At 35.6% G+C, this 18,382-nt stretch overlaps 5 protein-coding genes across 11 annotated transcripts; 2 read left to right on the forward strand and 3 right to left on the reverse strand.

Annotated features, from left to right (window-relative positions):
• Positions 1–77: 77 nt before the first annotated feature.
• Positions 78–2,070, reverse strand: Nle (notchless). The gene is made up of 6 exons (XM_066730990.1): positions 1,493–2,070; positions 1,180–1,419; positions 872–1,125; positions 575–812; positions 291–512; positions 78–225 (listed from the first exon to the last, which is right to left on the reverse strand). The coding sequence occupies exons 1-6, from the start codon at positions 1,818–1,820 to the stop codon at positions 86–88; spliced, it is 1,422 nt and encodes a 473-aa protein (XP_066587087.1). The 5' UTR covers positions 1,821–2,070; the 3' UTR covers positions 78–85.
• A 215-nt stretch (positions 2,071–2,285) lies between these two features.
• On the forward strand, positions 2,286–4,214 carry Nprl2 (Nitrogen permease regulator-like 2). The gene is made up of 8 exons (XM_066731012.1): positions 2,286–2,482; positions 2,607–2,698; positions 2,778–2,934; positions 2,998–3,115; positions 3,171–3,405; positions 3,473–3,603; positions 3,676–3,845; positions 4,041–4,214. Exons 1-8 carry the CDS (start codon positions 2,375–2,377, stop codon positions 4,212–4,214), a joined length of 1,185 nt encoding a protein of 394 aa, XP_066587109.1. The 5' UTR covers positions 2,286–2,374.
• Positions 4,215–4,301: 87 nt separating this feature from the next.
• On the reverse strand, positions 4,302–6,174 carry LOC136775859 (cilia- and flagella-associated protein 45-like). Of its 2 annotated transcripts, none has more exons than XM_066731009.1 (5): positions 6,037–6,174; positions 5,536–5,919; positions 5,076–5,461; positions 4,870–5,002; positions 4,302–4,793 (listed from the first exon to the last, which is right to left on the reverse strand). In XM_066731009.1, the coding sequence occupies exons 1-5, from the start codon at positions 6,157–6,159 to the stop codon at positions 4,302–4,304; spliced, it is 1,518 nt and encodes a 505-aa protein (XP_066587106.1). In that variant the 5' UTR covers positions 6,160–6,174. The 2 variants fall into 2 exon arrangements, with proteins under 2 accessions (XP_066587106.1, XP_066587105.1); XM_066731008.1 differs by having other exon boundaries at positions 5,995–6,174.
• Positions 6,175–7,027: 853 nt separating this feature from the next.
• On the forward strand, positions 7,028–16,051 carry LOC136775858 (uncharacterized). Of its 6 annotated transcripts, none has more exons than XM_066731004.1 (10): positions 7,028–7,090; positions 7,171–8,000; positions 8,106–11,552; positions 11,746–12,038; positions 12,104–12,467; positions 12,541–12,914; positions 12,998–13,789; positions 13,855–14,127; positions 14,204–14,464; positions 14,522–16,051. In XM_066731004.1, the coding sequence occupies exons 3-10, from the start codon at positions 10,841–10,843 to the stop codon at positions 15,560–15,562; spliced, it is 4,110 nt and encodes a 1,369-aa protein (XP_066587101.1). In that variant the 5' UTR covers positions 7,028–7,090; positions 7,171–8,000; positions 8,106–10,840; the 3' UTR covers positions 15,563–16,051. The 6 variants fall into 6 exon arrangements, with proteins under 6 accessions (XP_066587101.1, XP_066587100.1, XP_066587103.1 ...); XM_066731003.1 differs by lacking the exon at positions 7,028–7,090 and having other exon boundaries at positions 7,344–7,429; positions 7,920–8,000; XM_066731006.1 differs by lacking the exon at positions 7,028–7,090 and having other exon boundaries at positions 7,922–8,000; positions 14,522–14,987; positions 15,060–16,051.
• A 131-nt stretch (positions 16,052–16,182) lies between these two features.
• GstT3 (Glutathione S transferase T3) lies at positions 16,183–18,338 on the reverse strand. The gene is made up of 5 exons (XM_066731015.1): positions 18,187–18,338; positions 17,144–17,372; positions 16,907–17,057; positions 16,658–16,838; positions 16,183–16,602 (listed from the first exon to the last, which is right to left on the reverse strand). The coding sequence occupies exons 2-5, from the start codon at positions 17,341–17,343 to the stop codon at positions 16,439–16,441; spliced, it is 696 nt and encodes a 231-aa protein (XP_066587112.1). The 5' UTR covers positions 17,344–17,372; positions 18,187–18,338; the 3' UTR covers positions 16,183–16,438.
• Between the last annotated feature and the right edge of the window lie 44 nt (positions 18,339–18,382).

An 18,382-nucleotide genomic window follows, 5' to 3' on the forward strand; every position in this document is an offset into this window, starting at 1 on the left:
TCACTTAAATGATGTAAAAGGAAAATTTACTCATAATAAATAGTTTATTTTTCATGATACGCTAAGATTTGGATTATTATACACATTAATTTTGCCACAGTCTCAAGACTTTATCTTTCCCACCAGAAGCGACTCGTAAGCCATCGGGAGACCAATCAACTGCATAAATTTCATCAGCATGGCCTGGCAAATCTTGACAGAGCTTTTTTGTTTTCATACTCCACACTTAAAGATTAAAGAAATAAATTAAAGAAACAAGAAATGATAATACTTAGAAAGTAATATATTACCTTTTATTGTTGAGTCTGCACTTCCACTAACAAGTAGTCGAGAATCCGCACTCCAGGCAATTGAATAGATTGCCTGAACATGACCTCTTAAAGATGTAATATACTTTCCGGTGTTACCCTCCCATAATTTAACTGATTTATCAAAAGAAGCAGATGCGATAATTCTTCCATCAGGGGAAAATTTGACATCATTAATTAGTTGCTGATGGCCAGTCATTCTTGCTAAAAATAAAAAAATTACTTTCTTTGACAGAATCATTATAGACAAAAAATCTTTCAAGTACCAATTGGCTTTTTCTCCTTTTCTGGACTCCACAGAAATAAAGTAAAATCATCTGAGCCTGACACAAGTTTTTCGGGACCAACAGATTTATATTGTTTATCTGCTTTCTCTAAAGCATCTTTTATTTCGTTCTCTGAATTTCCAAGATGAAATGGTCCAGTTCTGAGCACATAATCTACATTTAAAGCCAATGTATTAACCCAATGAGCATGACCTTCCAAAGTTCTGCACAAAATTCCCTGCAAATAAAAATTATTACTATCATCTCTATTTCTTTTAGTTTCTTTCTTGTACTTACATCCTCAGCCCTCCAAACTTTAATGGTTCTGTCCTGAGAGGCTGAATATATAAGGCCACTACCTCCCCACTTCACACAAGTTACACTTTTTGTGTGTCCAGAGAGTACTCTGGTTGTTTGCCCAATTTTTGTATCCCAAATTCTTAAATCACCATCTTTTGAAGCACTAACTAATAACCTACATTCAGGGTTTTTGTGATAGGGCTCCCAGGATAAAAAGGTTACCCACATTTTGTGACCCTTCATTGCTTTGCCTACAAAAGATTAATTTAAAAAAAAATTATAATAAAGTATTGAAACTATTATACCAATTTGTTTGCCAGTCTTGGGGTCCCATTCAAGAATTGTGCCATTTTTGCATGCTGAAACCAATTTAGTACCACAAGGAGCCCAACTTATACATAATACCCAATGTTTATGGCCTTCACATGTCATGTATGGAGTTTGGGTGTGAATATCCCAAAATCTAACTGTTGTATCTCCAGAACCACTGGCTAAATGTTTCCCATCTGGAGAAAATGCTACTGATATTACAGCCTCTTTATGACCTAAAAATTTAATAGAAAAAATTAAATTAGTATGAATAAACAAACTTAAACACACACAACAGCATCTACAAACCCTCTAAAGTTCCAGTACACCTAGTAACAGCTTTTACTTTGAATACTGCTTGTGGCTGGTAAATAATTTCTACAATGTTCTCACTAAAACTAAAATCTTTCTGCAAATTATTTTCCAAGCTATCAGTTATTTCTTTGTCGTTAACAAAAAATGCAAATGGTATTGGGTCTTCTTCCTGGAGTAGAGCATTAACAATAGCCTGTAACTTGTTAACTGTAATGTTTATTGGTAAATCCAGCAAACCACCGGGTAAAATTTCTCCAGTATCTGATTTAAATTTGGATAACACTCTTTTAACTTCTACTTCTACTTCGGCTAGGGTTGCCATTTGTCCTCTTTTATTAACCTTAGGGAAACGTCCGGGGGGATCTTTAAATTTATCTGGGATTTTCAAATTGTTCGAAAAAGTTATTTTTGTCTAATTCGTTATTACCGGTAAAAAACTGATCAATAAATATTGTTGAAAATCGGAGATATGTCGTGGTGAGCGGTCCTAGACTGGCTTTAGGCTTGACTCGCTTGACTCTCGGGTGGCGAGCACGGCGAGCACGTGGCCGTGTCCCTCCGGACTCCGGAGTCCGGAGTCCGGCGCACTCTCCGCCACTCTCCGGCTGCGTTCGTTTATTAGCTGCGAGTACTAAAACTCTACAATGTATGTCACGTAAAATATAAGTTTTCAGCACTGGCAGTATGCACATTGCACACACCATACCATGACTTTGCCATTGCCAAGTTGCCAACCTTTGGTTCTCATCACGCATGCGTGTTATCGATGGTGTTATCAGGTGTTATACTAATCAAATGACAGTACCCAAATACCCAACACAATAAATGATAAATATTGCAACGATGAAAAAAGTAGTTTAATTACACAAAAATAAAATGACAACTGCTATGGAAAATATAGATAATCGAGAACACGAAAGCCCGATACGTTGCATATTTTTCTCCGAATTTCATCATATAGCGGGGCCAAAAATCACTTGTCAGGTTAGCAGTATGATTTGTTTATTTTTTCGTATACGTACCTTTTATTTACTGTTTAAAATTGTTCTGTTTATCACATTTTAATTACAGCAAAGTGACGGTCATTTAATTTTAATTGTTTGTCTAGGTACCTGAAAATTTTATATCCAAAGATATTTTTGATAATGTGAGTGTTTATATTATTCCTAAGGCTCAATTACAACGCAGCACAATCACAGTGTAGGTATTTATAACTTAATTTTAATTAGTTTTCTGTCTCTTGTTCTCATGTTCTCTAAATTATTTCTTTTTCTTTTAGTACTCTAAAAGACTATAAAATCTTGGGTTTTCCTGTTAAAATAGATGATAAGAAATATGCTAGAAATGCATTTTATTTCAATCTTTGTTTCGTTTGTGATGCACAACCTAGAACTGTACAGTATGAATCTGTAGTCAAGAAGATGTCTGATTTCTTGGTAATTCTAATCTTATCCTTAAAGATAATATAAATTTTAATATTAATACTTATAATTTGTTAGATGGCTTTGGAAATTGAGAACTGCTTTTTATCAGCTTCAGAAAATAAAGCAAGGCTTGCAGAGATGTTGGGCCAAGTAAAAGATGATTTAAATTTGCACAAAATGTGTATTTTAACTGGTAATGAACTTTCATAGTTTACTGTTCAACAAATTTTATTTGTGAAGTGTTTCAGAAGGAACAATGACCTCTCATTTGAAAGTGGTTCGTTTGGCAAAAGAACCAAAACCAGTACTAGATCACCAGGTTCCAATTTTTTTAGAAGGTCGTGAAGCATTTCGTAGTGAACAATGGGATCTAACTACACAGCAAGTCTTACCTTATATAGATGGATTCAATCACGTCGCTCGGATTGCAGCAGAAGCTGATGTTGAAAACAATTTAGTCAAGAGCTGTGTACAAAATTTAGCGTAAGACCAGTACTACTTGTTTCTGCATCAAGATACAAGAGATAAAAATTTGGGTAATAATTTTCAGATACTATGGAGTAATCACGTTGATTCCAATATTCCAGTACAGTAATGTCTATGCTGCTACTCCTAAATTAAAAGAACTTGCCAAAGATCCGCGTTTACAGGAGAGATGCGTATTATACACTTCGAAAACATGTAAATACTGGTACTTTAATTTGATAAAAGTTTTCAAATCTACAGAATAAATTTAAAATTTCTAAATTATAGCAAGACATCCTGCTCATTTGAGAGATATTTATCGAATGTATGCAAGTATGACGCATGGAAGCAGTATGAGGGATTTGTGTCAGCGTTTAAATCCCCAAAATTTAAGGATTAATGAGAGAAGACTTGTGCAATTTGGTCTTATTGAGGAACTCATCAGAAGAGTTTACAAAGTATTCATTCCAATTAATCAGTTTGTTTTTCCAGACTTATAATTGTATGCGCAGCAGTATACAAGCCTCAAGTCTTCTTTGAAATCTAATTTTATGTATAATATATATTGTAAATTACAAGTGCGATTTCAGGCTCGTGTACCGGTGTACATACAAATCTAACTTTTATTCAATCAATTTTATGTTTTGTTACAGTACCCCATACTTTTACCCGGATCTTACAACGAGGAGACAAAAAATATTCCAATTTATAAGTATTTTACAGGACTTTATAGTCTGGATGAAATTTGCTGTAGTACTGGACAACCTGCAGCTCAAATTGAGGATATAGTTGAGAGAGATCCAAACATTGTCATGTTATGGAAATAATTGTCTTACAATGTAGATGAAACATCATGGACTTGTACAAATTGTGTAAATAGACACTTTTTACTCATTTCGTATTTTCGTCAAAATTCATTGGATGCTCTCTATCATTCGTTTGACTTCATTAATGTATATTTCAGGCACTTTGTTCTCCTTCATTTCCTGACATTTTTTCTCCATAGCTTGACATAATTTTTTCTTTCTGATTTCGGCCGCAGCACGAATAGCCATTCCTTCCTCAATGAATCTTTGTCTCTGTTCACTCTTGTCTTGTTCTCGCATGTTCACTTGTTTTTTAATTTCCACTTTGTACGCCTGGACCTTTTTCTGTTTTCTCTCAAGCTCTTCTTTTTCTTTGGCGAAAGCTTCCTTTTGTATTCCAAGAATTCTGTCAAATTCCATTTTATCCCTTTCAATCTCGATTGCCTGCATGATTCTTTTATTGTCGATCTGTTGCTCACGCTGAGCCTTTAATAATCTTTGTAACTCTATTTTTTTCAGAGCCTCTTCCTTTTCTCTCTGCCTCCATTCCCTCTCAACTTCCTCCTGAATACGAGCTGCGTTAATCTCATCAATTTGGGCCTTAAAATTAATTAGAGAATTATATTTTCTTTTGTTTGTATTAAAAACCTTGATTAAATCTTGGAATTTAATATACCTGCATTTCATAAGCTTGCAAGGTTTGAGCAGCTACCAAAGTTCTCTCACGATCCTTTCTTTGCTTTGCCAATTTCTTTTCTTCTTCAATCTTTGCATCCCTTTCAGCTTTCTTCATTTGATATTCCTTTATCCTGAAATTAAAGATATATCAAATGAAAAATTCATTAATTCAAAAAACAGACAAAAACAGAGATTAGTAGAAACCTTTCATCAATAATTCTATTTTCTTCTCTTTCCAAGGCTTTAAACCTCTTCAGCTGTTCATTCCCCTCGTTTAAGTCTTTTCGAACTTTTTTATTTTCCTCCTCCTTCATTTTCATTCTGGCTATTTCATCCTTCTTCCATTCATCATTGCTCAAATTAATCAATTTGCTTTCTTCCTGTTTCTTCTCAAATTCCATAATTCTCTGCTCCTCATTTTTCACTATCTGACTCTTCAATAATTCTGCATATTTTTGCTTTTTGGCAATTTCTTCCTGTTCCTTTTTCAAGTCCTCTTTAATTCCCCATCTTCTCTCGTTTTCCATCATTTCGTTCAATCGCTTTTCCTCCTCAGCTAACTCGCGTTTTATCAATTTTTTCTCTGCCAGCTAAATAAAAGGCGCAATAATATTAATCAAATTTTTAATTTCTCTGTAAAAAATTAGATACCACAAAAAATTACCTGAGCGTCTCTGATCGCACGGCATTTAGTTTCCAAAATAATTCTATTGCATTTTTTTATCTCATCTTCTTGCTCCAATTTTAAATTATAAGCTCTATCTAAAAGGTGCATTGCTCTCTTTCTGGCCTCGTCTTCTATTTCGCTCAATTTCGAATCCTGTTTTCGACTTTTCTCCATGTCGATTTTACGGAAAACCTCTTTTCTTTGCATACTCTCCTTCACCTGTCTTTCTCTTTCCTTCTGGAGTTTGTCCATAGCCGCATCTCTCTCCTTTTTCGCCACATTTTCCGCCAATTTTTTTAATTCCTCAAACTCGCTCTTCTTAATTACTTTGCTTTTTATGGATTTTGAATCCATGGAAACTTTCCTGCCATTCCCACTTCCCTAATTTGGAAATAAAAGTTTTATTATATAAAAAGTTCTTTAAACTAAGCATTCCAAATAAGTGTATTTATGTACCTCTTTGGAAAAACAAGCACTTTGACTTTCCAATTTTCTTACCAAATTTCTGTCCTTGCCATTGCGAGATTCCTGGAAAAAGCTTCTCGATCTTACAGAAGCGGTTTTCGCATCCCGAGCTTTCACGTTAGAAGTTGTATTGACAGTGAAAATCGACGGTGACATTTCAAAGAAGGAAAAACTCAAAATCCTTCCAAGTTATAATTTTGAAATTACAGAGTATCTCAAATTACAGAGACGTTGAACTGACATAGCTGAATCAGTGTGAAAAACGACACTGAATATCACTGCAGTTGCTTTCCTGTATTGTTTGTTCAATATTCTTTGCCGTTTCCAAATTTCCCCTGCCAGGCCCATGCAGATAATGAAAATGCTTGTATTGCGCGTGTTACTTCTTTCGATCAGGATATTTATAATAGGCCTGGCTAGGCTCTGTCTTCATGTTTTGAATTCACAAAAGGAAAATGAACGACTCTGAGATTGGTTCGTAGTTCGCCGTTCATTTATTCAATTTGATATTGATCCGATAAATTGTTTATGCTTTTGCCCCCCTCCATCAAATCGACTGTAACAACAGTAAACAGCTTGATCTCTTCAAAAGGCAATTCGATCCACATTGGGGAATGAGAAGCAAATGCTAAAATGTCATTGGCAAAGTACAACATATATTGAGTTAGATTTTTAGAGGTTGTTTTATTGACTTTATGAGGTTTTTTTCTTATAACTAATCGTGAATCGTAATATGAGAATGGTAGAGGGAACACTTGAGGTAACTTGGTGGCTAGTGCACCCTGTGCACCGCCCCCACCCTGCAAATATCTGCTATCAATAACAATCGGGCTCTCTCTTTCTCTCTTGACTCTCTTCAGTTTGTAGTATACTACAGAGTAAAGACCTTTGACCACCACGTGGCGCTGCCCTTGCAGGGCAAACACATTTGCTCGTCGCGCGCTGGCTCAAACACATCGTAAAACCTTACTTCTTTTTTTACTGACATCATGAAGTAATTATTATTATCCTTATAAAGTTAATCAAATGATTTCGTGGAATTTCGAATCATCAATATCAAATTAATGAATGAAAATATTGAACTTTTGTGAGTGAAAGGACATTTTTGGAGTATGGGGAATTCCCAAAATTTTCGTCCAATCAGAATTCACGCGCTAAATTTTTTAGCCAATCGTGGATCCAAAGTGAAGGACCAATGACACTCCTCAAGTTTTAAATCGCACACTCTCCGAAAATTTCAGCCTATCGGATACTGGAATTTTCCCGCAAAAATGGATGGTGAGGGTGAGGTTGAAAATAAGAAGAGTGTAACTGAAATAGTTTATTTACCAATAAGTTCTTCGACTTTGACTTTGTTTGTGGTAAATATGAATAATGAGGCTATCATGTGTGATGAAGGTTTTCATAACATACTGCAACTAATCTGGTAAATATAGCTGTATTCTGTTTAATAATTATAATTAAAGTTTTTAGCTAAAATTTGTATGTTTTGTTTTATAAGAATATTATAGAATTTTTACAATTGCTCTCTAGCTTAAGTATCTTTTAGTTATTCATCTTTAATTTTCATAGTTGTATGTAACAATTTACCAAGTAGTGCAATGTTCAACAATATATTCAATTGTTTCCAAGCATCTCGTCTTCAACAGCAATAAACTTTACCATACCAGCCAACTTAGGGCACCGATTAAGTGATTAGTAATAAACAGTAAATATGGACAAAGGACTATACACTTGAATTTATTAGTTGATTTGAAGAATGTATATTCTCATAAGCAGTGCAACATTTTCATTGTCCTAAAATTATCCTATTGAATAAAGAAAAATCAATTACAACACCCATAAGCAAGACCGACTAGACTGTCTATACTTTATAAGACAGTATACATTATTTTATTATATACATTGATTACAAGATTACTACCCAACTGGAAAGTACTACTGCCTAGATAGAAATTAAAAAATCTTATGATTTTATTATCTTCTTTTTGTTTTTGGTAAGCAAAAAAAAGTCTACAAATTTCAAAACCATTAAAATAATTGAGTTTTTCATTAATAAAAATATTTAATTTTTATCACAAATTATTTGATTGTTTTTAAAGGTTCTCCCTGAGAGGAATGAAATTGGATTTGATCGAATTTTTTCAAAGGAAATATAGAAGAGAATGAAAGAAAAGAAAAGGGAATTAACGTGAGACAGACGGTTCTTTACTGGGGTAAAACGGTGGCGTGACAACTCTGTGTCGTTCCCTATGAGATACTAAATTAATAGCAGCTGGTAGGGAGGCGGGAAAGTTGGCAATGAAAGTTCCATGCATTACATATGCTATTGAAAATGGGATTGTATCCCCTTTTAAATTCAATATCAATGTTATTCACGGAAAAACCTGAATCGTGACGCGACAAAGAAATAAACGAACGTCTAACCTAGAAAATAGATAATATATCGAAGGGGTGGGAATTACCGGGAGTCCCCGAATTCTCAATAGCTTTGAGCTTTGATCGATATTTCGGACGAGTCGGCGACCTTTTGCTGGACGTTTATTACAGGTCATAACATCCTATACGTGAATAATCAGGTGCATGAAGCTGTACATTTTGACATCACTGAACTTATAAATTATGATTCAATAACTTACTGTGTACTGGAATATTTTTAAGATTTTAAAATTAGTTCATATGGAATTATTGTGTATTTCCTATATACATTATAAAGCTTATATCGGTGAATATAATTAAGTGTAGAACTTTTATACGCGTTTACTGTCTGTTTTATAGGCTCATAAGCGTACACAGTACAAGCCCCATCAACCTATCAGCTTCGCGACTACTTTTTCATTGATTGATGCTATATCCGACTGTTCGAAAACCATTATTCAAACTTTTCAACTGCTAACTAAATACGTGGAAGCCCTGCAGTACTTTTAGCACCAAATTTTTTCGCATTGAACTTTTCCGCTATTTACCAGATTCATGACGGCTCGTCAATAATCTCCTAAATAAGCAATCCAGCTTTATTCGCGTCCATATTAAATTATTAAAATTAGTATTTTTTGTGAAAATATTCTAGACTGACTGAAAATTTACTATGTTATATTAGAGACACGTGAAGGGTGAATAATATATTACGTAGGCGTTTGATGTCTACGTGGAGTCCTTTCTGATGGATGTGTATTGCAAATAATAGTTTATTTTGGGTAAACGCAAACGTGGCTTTATTGCAAGGCAAGTTTGTCATTTGCATTATTACCGGATATCTGCAATCTGCCACGCCATTCCGCACCGCCCATTACAAGCCTTTTCACGGTAAGCTAACCGCGATAAGTTTTTACCTAAAATAATAATTAATTTTCAAAATAAATTAGGAAACATTTTTTTCCTCCATACATCGTTCATCATTGATCAAATTTGAAAGAAATTATTTTATGAATAAATTTATGTTGTATGTTGCAGAGAAAGTATATAAATTCTCCTCTTAAGTATTTCAGTGGATTAATTTTCAAAGAAATCGAAATGGAAGATTTCGCTCGCTGGAAGTAAATTGATCGGGCGAGGAGGCGAACTGGCTAAATATATGGAATAATTTTAACACAATGTTGGGTATTAGGACTATATGTAAGTGTATGGGGAGCCACGTGTTCTGATGCACGAAGGACTATCGTCGAAAGGGGTAATTTTCTCGGGAGGGACCTGCCTCTAACTTATTCACTCCGGCTATTACCTAGAGCATTCTAAAAAAAATCAACCAGCTCTCAATTAAAACACAAAGAGAAGAATTAATTTCACCCGAGCATGGAACTTTTATCGTTGCTGCATCTAAGAATCAATTTCTCAATTTAAAGAAATTCTAATTTTAGAAAAAAAAATTGTTTTCTTTTCTTCAGTGGAGAATTATTTTTAAACAAAATTATATGACTGAAACTGAAAAATGGACTGCAAGGGAAGTTCCAGCAATTGCACACCAAGGATACTGAGGGGGAAGGAAAAATGAAGAAAGTTTATTATGGAACTTGAAAAATTGATGGATTGCGCGCGATGGAAGTTTCTGCACTTACCTACCGGAGGAACTGGAGGGGGAAAAAAACAAGCCTATTATGGTGGAACTCTCGAAACATGGATAAAGTGCAGTTGAAGTTTCTGTACACGTCCGTGTTGAAAAGCGAGAGGGAGCGAAAGAAGAGGACGAATAGTAAAGAGAAGCTCATGGTGAAAATGAGAAAATTGATGGAGTGCTGCAATGGAAGTTTCTCGGCTTATTTATTGAAGTGCATGGATATAAGGGAAAAAGAGTGCTGCTGATACCAGGACTGCTCGGATCGCGTGCTCAACTTTCCCGTTCTTTTTTCTCGCTCCGAGGCATCTTAGGCAGCATTTCTTTTGCTTTCACCCTCGATAAGGCCGAGCTAACGAAGATTTCCGCTCCCCCTGTTGCGCTACGATCGTCCATGCTGATTCTCTTTGGTAGGCTCTCGGATCGATAGGATCTCTCGAACGTGAAATAAGAGGCACGGACTTTTCTCTTTTTTTTCCTTCTAAAGCCACCCCTTCTAAAGTCTCCAGAGCAGAACAGTTCTGCGACACTGTAGACCCCCCTCCCTAACCATCGTTTACCCTTGAGAGGTATCCCCATGCTTGCGGGGATGCCTCAGTTGCCGGTTGGTTCTCGTGGAAGTCGCACGCCTCGGCGATGATCCGCGAAAATCTTCCTGTGCTCTCGAAGGTGGTCCGGAGTCGGTGAACCCGGAAATCGGTCTCCTTCGGCTATTTTGTAGCTTGACCTTGAACGAAGCTATCGAAAGCGTCAGGATTACCCTCGCCAACCATAGTTTGGCCTTGGATGATGCGACTATCGGACGAGCAGCACCTGAGAAACGACTCTGGTACTTCCAAGGCCATTCTTCGATTTTTCTCGAAGCTTTACTGCCCCAAGGTCATGATAGCTCGCGATCGTCATCTGGAGAACCGAGTGGAGGAGAGCTGCCATCACCTTGGTTTCACCAAGGCGGAGATCTACGACTCGAGGTCCAGAGCGGGCGATCGTCCGAAGCTTCCTCAAGGGAGTACCACCCAACACGATCCTGGAGAACTTCGGATACCAACGGGTTTTTCTGCGAATAGCTCCGATGATCCTCTCCTCAACTTTCCCGAGGCCAGCGCTAAGTCGGAACCATGTGGGAATTGCGATAACGAGATCCGTGGTCCTGTTACCAAGTTTGAATTTAATGAAGATAGACTCAAGGTCGAGGCTAAAACACCGTGCACGGTATGCAGTTGCGTGTCTAGCTCGTCCAGTCTCAGCACCGATGACCCTGAAGTCATCTGCACGACGTGCGAGGATTGTCTAAGTTACCTACTGAAAGAGAGGTCCTCTCTAGCGGGGATCCCCAAATTCGAGGACTTTTGTGACCTTGAAACTGACCGTGGAAGGTCGAAGTGCAGGAAAAACGTCAAGTTCGACTTGAACGACGAGTGTTCGACAGTAGTTGACCTTACCTGTGAGGATAAGAACATTCTCGAGATCACTGTGAAACCCGTCGAAGACTTCAGAGGTGTTTCTCTTAACTATACTAGATAACACAAATAAAATACATATTTTAATATGTAGATGTTATCGATGGAAAAATTTTATTGCACACGTTAAAAAAACGAAACCGCCCTTTAAAGTTTAAAAAAAATTGTTGAACATTTAAATCGTATTATTTTTCGTAACAGGAATTCAAATTCACTTACATATATTTTCAGAGCCCAGGATCATGATAGCAGACAGCTCCAGCAGACTTTATACGAGTAGCATGAGCGGAAACGGAAGTTTGGCAACTGCCCTCAAGGACCGAAGCTCGTGCGTGATTCCCATCCAGCCAAATCGAACTTTACCTATCCCTCCACCACCCCCTGCGCCAATTCGTCGACCCCAGACTTTTAAGACTTTCCGGAAACTCGACGTTGTCGAACTGGAATCCCCAACAGGAGTGACTTTGAGGTCAAAACCGTCAACTTTAGATGATAGAAGATGGAAAGAGACAGAGAGAGAAAAGGTATGTAAAGTTGTACATATAGATATTTTATCGTGTATTGATTGTCTTTAAAAAAATATTTATAGATTGGTCTGGAAAGTGACCTTGAAGCTCCGGATTTCGCCAAAGTTATGCAGGTAGCCCCCATGAAAAGAAAATCTGTAGTTGAGCCCGAGGAGAAACTGGAAATGTCAAAGGAGCCGAAAAAAAAGAGAAAGTGTAGCGAAGCTGATTCCAACCAGACCAAAGAAAGAGTGGAGAGTATTTTAATGGAGTTTTCCAAAAGCTCTTCAGGGTCGTTCGATAAGTGCGTGATGATATCACACCAGGACACTTGGACAGAGACAGGGTTCAGTGAATCTTCCATGGTTTCTACGACTGAAAGAAACCTTGAAAGAGAAGCTGTTAACAAAGTGCCTCCATTGAGGCTGAAGAAAATTATACGAGAAGGTATTATTTAAAAGCACAAATTATCTTATTTAAAAAAAATGTAAAACTTATACTGTTAATTTTTGCCTCAAAGGTGCCAAAAATCGTTGCAAGAACGCACAGGTGGAATCTGACGGTCCAAATGAACCAAATTATAGAATTGTTACAGGAGCCACACCCAGGCCACCCTTAATGTCCGAAACAGATTCTCCAATTCAGACATCTTGGACGCACATGTCCTTCGAACAGAATCGTACCTGGAAGACACCGAAAAGTGACGGTTTTAAGTTGAAGCACAGAAGAAGTAGGTTAAAGGAAAAACTAAAGGATTTGCATGCAAAATCTTTGGAAGTAGAACGCGAAATGAGTGCTGTCGAATCTTTAACACCTGAAAGGAGTACAAAATTTCGTCAGTTGATGAATCGCTATGAAAAACAAATAGAAAATGTCTCCAAATTGCTTACTAAGGTTCGTGAATAACAACAAACTTAAAATTGTACTATAACAATCCAAAATGAATTTTAATGAGGCTTATATTCTTTTCTACTTAGCTGTCTGCGGGTACTTCATTATTAGATGCTGTGGAAGCGGAAGTAAATTTATTGGATGTTGGTTCAAAAAGTTCCGAGGATAAAATTACAGAATTTGCAAGCAATGATTTGGATAATATGGAATCCTTTCAAAGTTCATCTATTCCATCCTCACCAGAACCACCAAAATTATCACCAAGTTCTCCAACAAATTACGAAGAAAAATTGCCTAGTGAGTTGCGAAACAGCCCACCGATTCTACCCAGAGTTTGTCTGACAATGCCGCCAAATTTAGTTAACCCAAAAGTTAACCAGGACCTTGAATCCTCAGTCATTGATGAATCCTGGAATCACTTAAAACTCGATAATAAAAGCCACAAGGACTTAGAAAATTATTCCACTGGCATCAAATTTAACGAATCCACCTCAATTAGTCAGGAAAACAAAGAAATTAAAACTCTCAACACGAATAGCATGTCCCCTACTTTAGAAGATTCTCTCTCGAGTTACGAAAGGAAGGATCACGAAGAGTCCTCAATTTTTACATCTGTGAATAAATTGATTATTGACGAGAGTCCACGCACATCTAGTTATGAATCAAAAAGAGTTCATTTTCCAGACAATATTTCGGATCTTGCAAACTCCTCTATATCTGAAGAGTCCGATAATATGTATAGTCCACGAATTTCCACGAGTATTGAAAATCAAGATAGTCCAGTTACGAATGTTTTGCAGCTGCAATCTAACTTGTACGATGCATCCAATACAACTAGCAGTACTATCAACGTAAACGAGCAGAGAAAAATTGAAAAGGTAAAAAAATAATATAAGATAAAATGTAATCAAACAGATCTAACATAAGAATTTACTCGTCATAGGTTACCTCCAGTTCTCATCAAAACTTAATATCAGAGTGTTCAGTTTCCACAATTTCCTATGATCAGCCAAAGTCTGTCATGGATAAAGTCAACGAACAGGCTTCGCAAATATCTAGTCATTTGAGCGAAGGGAATAGAATAATGTCTGAACAATTTCCAACGCTCGGGAATTGGGTACAAGCAAAAATGTCGAAAAAAATAAATTCAAAACAAAAATTTAAAGTGCCATTAGCCACTACTATTCCGGCAGTTTCAACGGAAGAATTTAATCAAGTAAAAAGACTACCAGTATATGTTACAAATTCTCAGTTATTAAGTAAAATAATTTTACAGAAATTTTTTCTAACAGTTCCAGCAGACACCAATGAATGAAATGCAGAAGTTAAGTAGTACAAATTCAGATATAAGAAACAACGTACTAAATGTAGCCCCGCGTTGGAACACAGAAAAACGGCAAAGACAAAATCTGCAACAACGACAACAACAGAGGTTATTGCAGCGAGCAACAACACCTACTATACCATCTCAACTAAATTCATCAATTGCTCAACCTCATTCAGGAATTTGTCCACCAGTTTCAATGACTCAGTTCTATCCAAACGATTATCCAGTAAGATTTCAAAATTGAATTTTAAATCAGTTAATAACAAAATAATTTAATTTTCAGATGGATCCTTACGCCAGAGCTTTTGCTTATCATGCAGCAGTTTGTCCATATGGATATCAATGCCATAATGGGTTGCAGTGCTCAACGCCAAGTGTGGGAAGCTATCCATTTCCCATACAGGAGACCTTGACAAATCTGCGTCCAATACAGCAGATAGATAAAAGATCGTCATCTCTTCATGATCCAGCTAGACAATTTACACCCGATTTAATAAAGTATCCAGGATCCTTAACTACTTTTCAACATTCGGGCAACATAAACGTAGACCGTTATGGGTCAGTGAATGGTCAGAATAGTCTACTTCTGCCCCAAATTCCACAGACGTCTACAGTACAGCAGAGTTTCTCGCGAAGTACATTATCTGGGAGCTACCCAGCTACCAATAGCCACTTTAGCAGAACCAGAATAATTCCTGACATGGTAGCAGCAGCAGCTGCTGCTGCGGTAGTTGCCGCAGCTTCTTTTGGTAGGCAAAGGGCTCCCTTATCTTCTTATACGAGGCCCGAATGCGAAACTGGACCATTACCTGCTGTTTCAGAACCTAGACTCAACAAAAATAATCTTATTAATTCTGGTACCAGAAGTGCTGTCAATCAACCAGCTGCTTCTCTAAGAAATTCTGAGTCTATGTTTGGTGGAGGATATCAAATGCCAAATATAATCATGGATGGACTGTCTGGACCTAATGGATACGGCCAGAATTTTTCCGTTAATTCTCAAGCATCGAATGTAGATCAATCTGTGATACCCTCCTCATCTTATCAATTTCCCTCCGTTGCTAATCCTCAGATTTCAAATTTGGAACAGACTGAATGCAGGGATACGCGAACATGTGAGACTCCGCATTTGGGTAAAGTTACTTTAAGTCCGAACAATGTCACCAGTCTCTGTTGCTCTAATTGCGGACTTCCTGGTTCATTGTTCAAGTGTCTTGGTTGCGAAACTGCTTTTTACTGCAATGAAACTTGTCAGACCAGACACTGGAACATTCATGTAGAGATATGTCCCAAAAAAATGCCCAGACTAAAAAAAGTAGCTTAAAACTCGCGATAGTCGTAAAATGTTTTCTTTTTAATGTCTTTTTTTTATAACATGTGATAATAGCACTTTGAGCATTTAGCAACTAACAAAATCTAGTCAAAATCTGCAATAGAGTATTCTGATTAACTGCCCACTCTTGAAAGGGAGTTTATTTTTTTAAACTATGTACTAATGCTGATTTTATATGGAAGCATTAACGATTGTAAATATTTGACGTTCTTTTTCAAGTAACAGCAATCGCTGTTAATAATCACACCAAAGAAATAAGTATATTTATATGTTGCGTAATAAGGATCAAATTTTGTGCAGTGTTTTAAGTGTCATGTACAAAGAGAAGTTGTAGTCTGAATCGAGTTCCTTTGGAATTTCGATGGTTTCATATAATTTAATAATTATATGAAACTTATTGTGTCGTGGCTATTAATAGCTGACTGTGCACAAGCAAAAAAGGAATAATTTATTCCACTTAATACATTTCTATCTGTATTCATTCAATCTGTATTAAGCGTTATTGGCGTGTAGATGTTTAAGCCTTTGAAAAGGCAAATGATAATACCGTCCAAGCTTGTTTTTAAATTCAGATTAATATCTCGTCGTTAATTATGGAATTTATTGTACAATTTGTAAACAAGACAATAGAAAATTCTTTTATTAACGAAAAATGATTAATTTTTTTTGTTAAAGAGACATACAAATTTGAATATATTTAAGATGCTTAAAAGCAAATATAAGAAATAACAAACAGTTTTGATTTTTTAAACTTATCAAATATGATTATATAGTTTTCTTCAAATTTCTACTTTTCTAATGTTCTTGGAAATCGAGTACAAAAATTGGCAAGCAAGTATTAGAGATTTTTTTTATGGTTAATTATAGCTAGAGCCTGCTCAGGGTTTGTGGAATTTGACCTTGATTTTTATTTGCAATTAAATTAAGTATTTTGTGAGCTTCGTCATAATAGGGATTCGTTTCTATTTGAACCCTTTCCATCCAGGCTGTTAAACGCGGTCTGCCCGTTCTAGGCTCAAAGCCTGCCATTCCTACGAACAATTACGTTATTACTCTAAAAATAGGGGATTTGTTTAATTTACTTACTTGGCTGTTCAATTTCACAAGCTGCTACCAAATCAGCTACACTGATTTGATCACCAATTAAAAATGGTCTTTCTTTTAGCCAAATATTTTCTATTTGGTCTAGGCAATCACTCATTCTATTTTCAAATTGTGCCAACTTTTCTGCTTTAGGTGGTTTGCCACTTAATTTTGGAGTAAGGAACTAATACACACAAATAATTTTAACGTTAACCTAGTTAAAGTAATTATTGTTTGCTGTTCATTGATTACCTTCACAATGAAGTAAGAAGCACAGTGAAGTCTGGTATTCAAATGTTGCCATTCAAGATATTCATCAACTCTAGCCTGTGCCTCTGATAGTTTTGGATACCAATGCTCTTGAACATCAAATTCCCTGCATAGGTATCTCAATATTGCAATGCTAAAAGGATATGTTCTTATTACCATTATTTCATATCTCTTTGGTTCTTTTTTTGTTTTTATTTTTAACTGAAAAAATCAGCATACCTCTCAGTAAGTTTAAATCCATTATTATCAATAACAGGAACTTTTTGAAATGGATTTATGGCCTCAAATTCCGGAGTTCTATGAGCTAAGGCTTTTAAGTCCACTGGCTTCTTTTCAAATGGAATGTTTGTAACTTTTAGAAAAATGTATAAAGCCCTAGATGGCTGTGACATCAAGTCATAGTAAAGTTTTAAACTCATTTTTAGTTTGTTATTTTAAATATAGAATCCTGAAAAAAAAATTAATTTAATATTAAACATTTCTTTTATAAGAAATTAATTGTTTAATTAATTTTGAAATGTTATAGAGAATAGCTATTTTTACAGTGTTCTCCTCAAATTAATCTTATTGATTATAAAAAATTTAATAAACACAAAATTTTACAGATGAGTATGAAATATGTAAGATAATTTTTTATTTTCCACCAGTGATTAGATGAAATTAGTTATTCCTAGAAACTGCACTGTACAAGCATTATTTCCGCTTGTAGTGCATGATCACTTTTTACTTCACAATTATGAAAAGTTTACAGTTCAAAGTCTCATTATTATCACTACTAATGAATTGTGCAAAAACAATTGTGATAAAATTCTGGTATATGTATCTACATAATATCTGCATATCATCTTTCATGACAAAATGTTTTCTACTGTAAAATTAAAAATATTAAATTACAAAAAGATGGTATCAATTGCAACAAATATTACTTTTTAACAAATTTATTTTAAATATGAAGTTAAATTATAAGAATATCTTGGAGCTGCAAAACACTTGTACTACAAAATAAACAAGGCATTTATGCAACGTTTCGTAGTATATCTCGAAAAAAAAAAATATCTTAAAATAGAGAGACTTTAAGTAAAACATTTTGACATAAATCAATTTATTAAAAATTACTTTGTAAATTCTAATAATTACGGTAAGAGCCAGTAAAAGGATTTTCGTTAGATCTTACAGTTGAGATAGAAAATTATTGTTTACGGGATAAATAAATGTTTAAAAAAGCAAGTCTGATTTTGTGGTGTTAAAACAAACAGTATTACCTTGATTGTTAATAAAGTGTTCTCTAAATAAAATGGAGGTTGTCAATTGTTCAACTAAGGTGTAAACACTGTAAACTTGTGTTTGAAGAGAAGACTAAAAGACTAGAAGTTGGAGCACTTGATCGGATGAGATTTGTTTTGTGACTGTGTAATTGTAGGTTAGAATAAGAATGGGGAGGGGCGCCTGATAAAATGA

The sequence above is a fragment of the Prorops nasuta genome, unplaced genomic scaffold (assembly GCF_024137725.1).
Source record: "Prorops nasuta isolate Cenicafe-Biocafe unplaced genomic scaffold, Cenicafe_Pnas_1.2 PNAS00008, whole genome shotgun sequence".
NCBI classification, from domain to species: Eukaryota; Metazoa; Arthropoda; class Insecta; order Hymenoptera; family Bethylidae; genus Prorops; species Prorops nasuta.

Bases quoted from the DNA above. Each gene is read 5' to 3' on its own strand.
- LOC136775858 (XM_066731004.1), top strand. From the start codon at position 10,841: ATGATGCGACTATCGGACGAGCAGCACCTGAGAAACGACTCTGGTACT. The intron at 12,468-12,540 runs GTATTATTTAAA...TTTGCCTCAAAG, and splicing joins GAAGAAAATTATACGAGAAG to GTGCCAAAAATCGTTGCAAG. The intron at 14,465-14,521 runs GTAAGATTTCAA...TTTAATTTTCAG, and splicing joins TCTATCCAAACGATTATCCA to ATGGATCCTTACGCCAGAGC.
- LOC136775859 (XM_066731008.1), bottom strand. From the start codon at position 6,159: ATGTCACCGTCGATTTTCACTGTCAATACAACTTCTAACGTGAAAGCT. The intron at 5,920-5,994 runs GTACATAAATAC...TTTCCAAATTAG, and splicing joins GTGCTTGTTTTTCCAAAGAG to GGAAGTGGGAATGGCAGGAA. The intron at 4,794-4,869 runs GTATATTAAATT...ATTAATTTTAAG, and splicing joins TGCAAGCTTATGAAATGCAG to GCCCAAATTGATGAGATTAA.
- Nle (XM_066730990.1), bottom strand. From the start codon at position 1,820: ATGGCAACCCTAGCCGAAGTAGAAGTAGAAGTTAAAAGAGTGTTATCC. The intron at 813-871 runs GTAAGTACAAGA...TTTTATTTGCAG, and splicing joins AAGTTTGGAGGGCTGAGGAT to GGAATTTTGTGCAGAACTTT. The intron at 513-574 runs GTACTTGAAAGA...TTTTATTTTTAG, and splicing joins AAAGGAGAAAAAGCCAATTG to CAAGAATGACTGGCCATCAG.
- Nprl2 (XM_066731012.1), top strand. From the start codon at position 2,375: ATGACAACTGCTATGGAAAATATAGATAATCGAGAACACGAAAGCCCG. The intron at 2,699-2,777 runs GTAGGTATTTAT...TTTTTCTTTTAG, and splicing joins CAACGCAGCACAATCACAGT to TACTCTAAAAGACTATAAAA. The intron at 3,116-3,170 runs GTAATGAACTTT...GAAGTGTTTCAG, and splicing joins CAAAATGTGTATTTTAACTG to AAGGAACAATGACCTCTCAT.
- GstT3 (XM_066731015.1), bottom strand. From the start codon at position 17,343: ATGAGTTTAAAACTTTACTATGACTTGATGTCACAGCCATCTAGGGCT. The intron at 17,058-17,143 runs GTATGCTGATTT...ATATCCTTTTAG, and splicing joins GGATTTAAACTTACTGAGAG to CATTGCAATATTGAGATACC. The intron at 16,839-16,906 runs GTAATCAATGAA...TGTGTGTATTAG, and splicing joins CTTCTTACTTCATTGTGAAG to TTCCTTACTCCAAAATTAAG.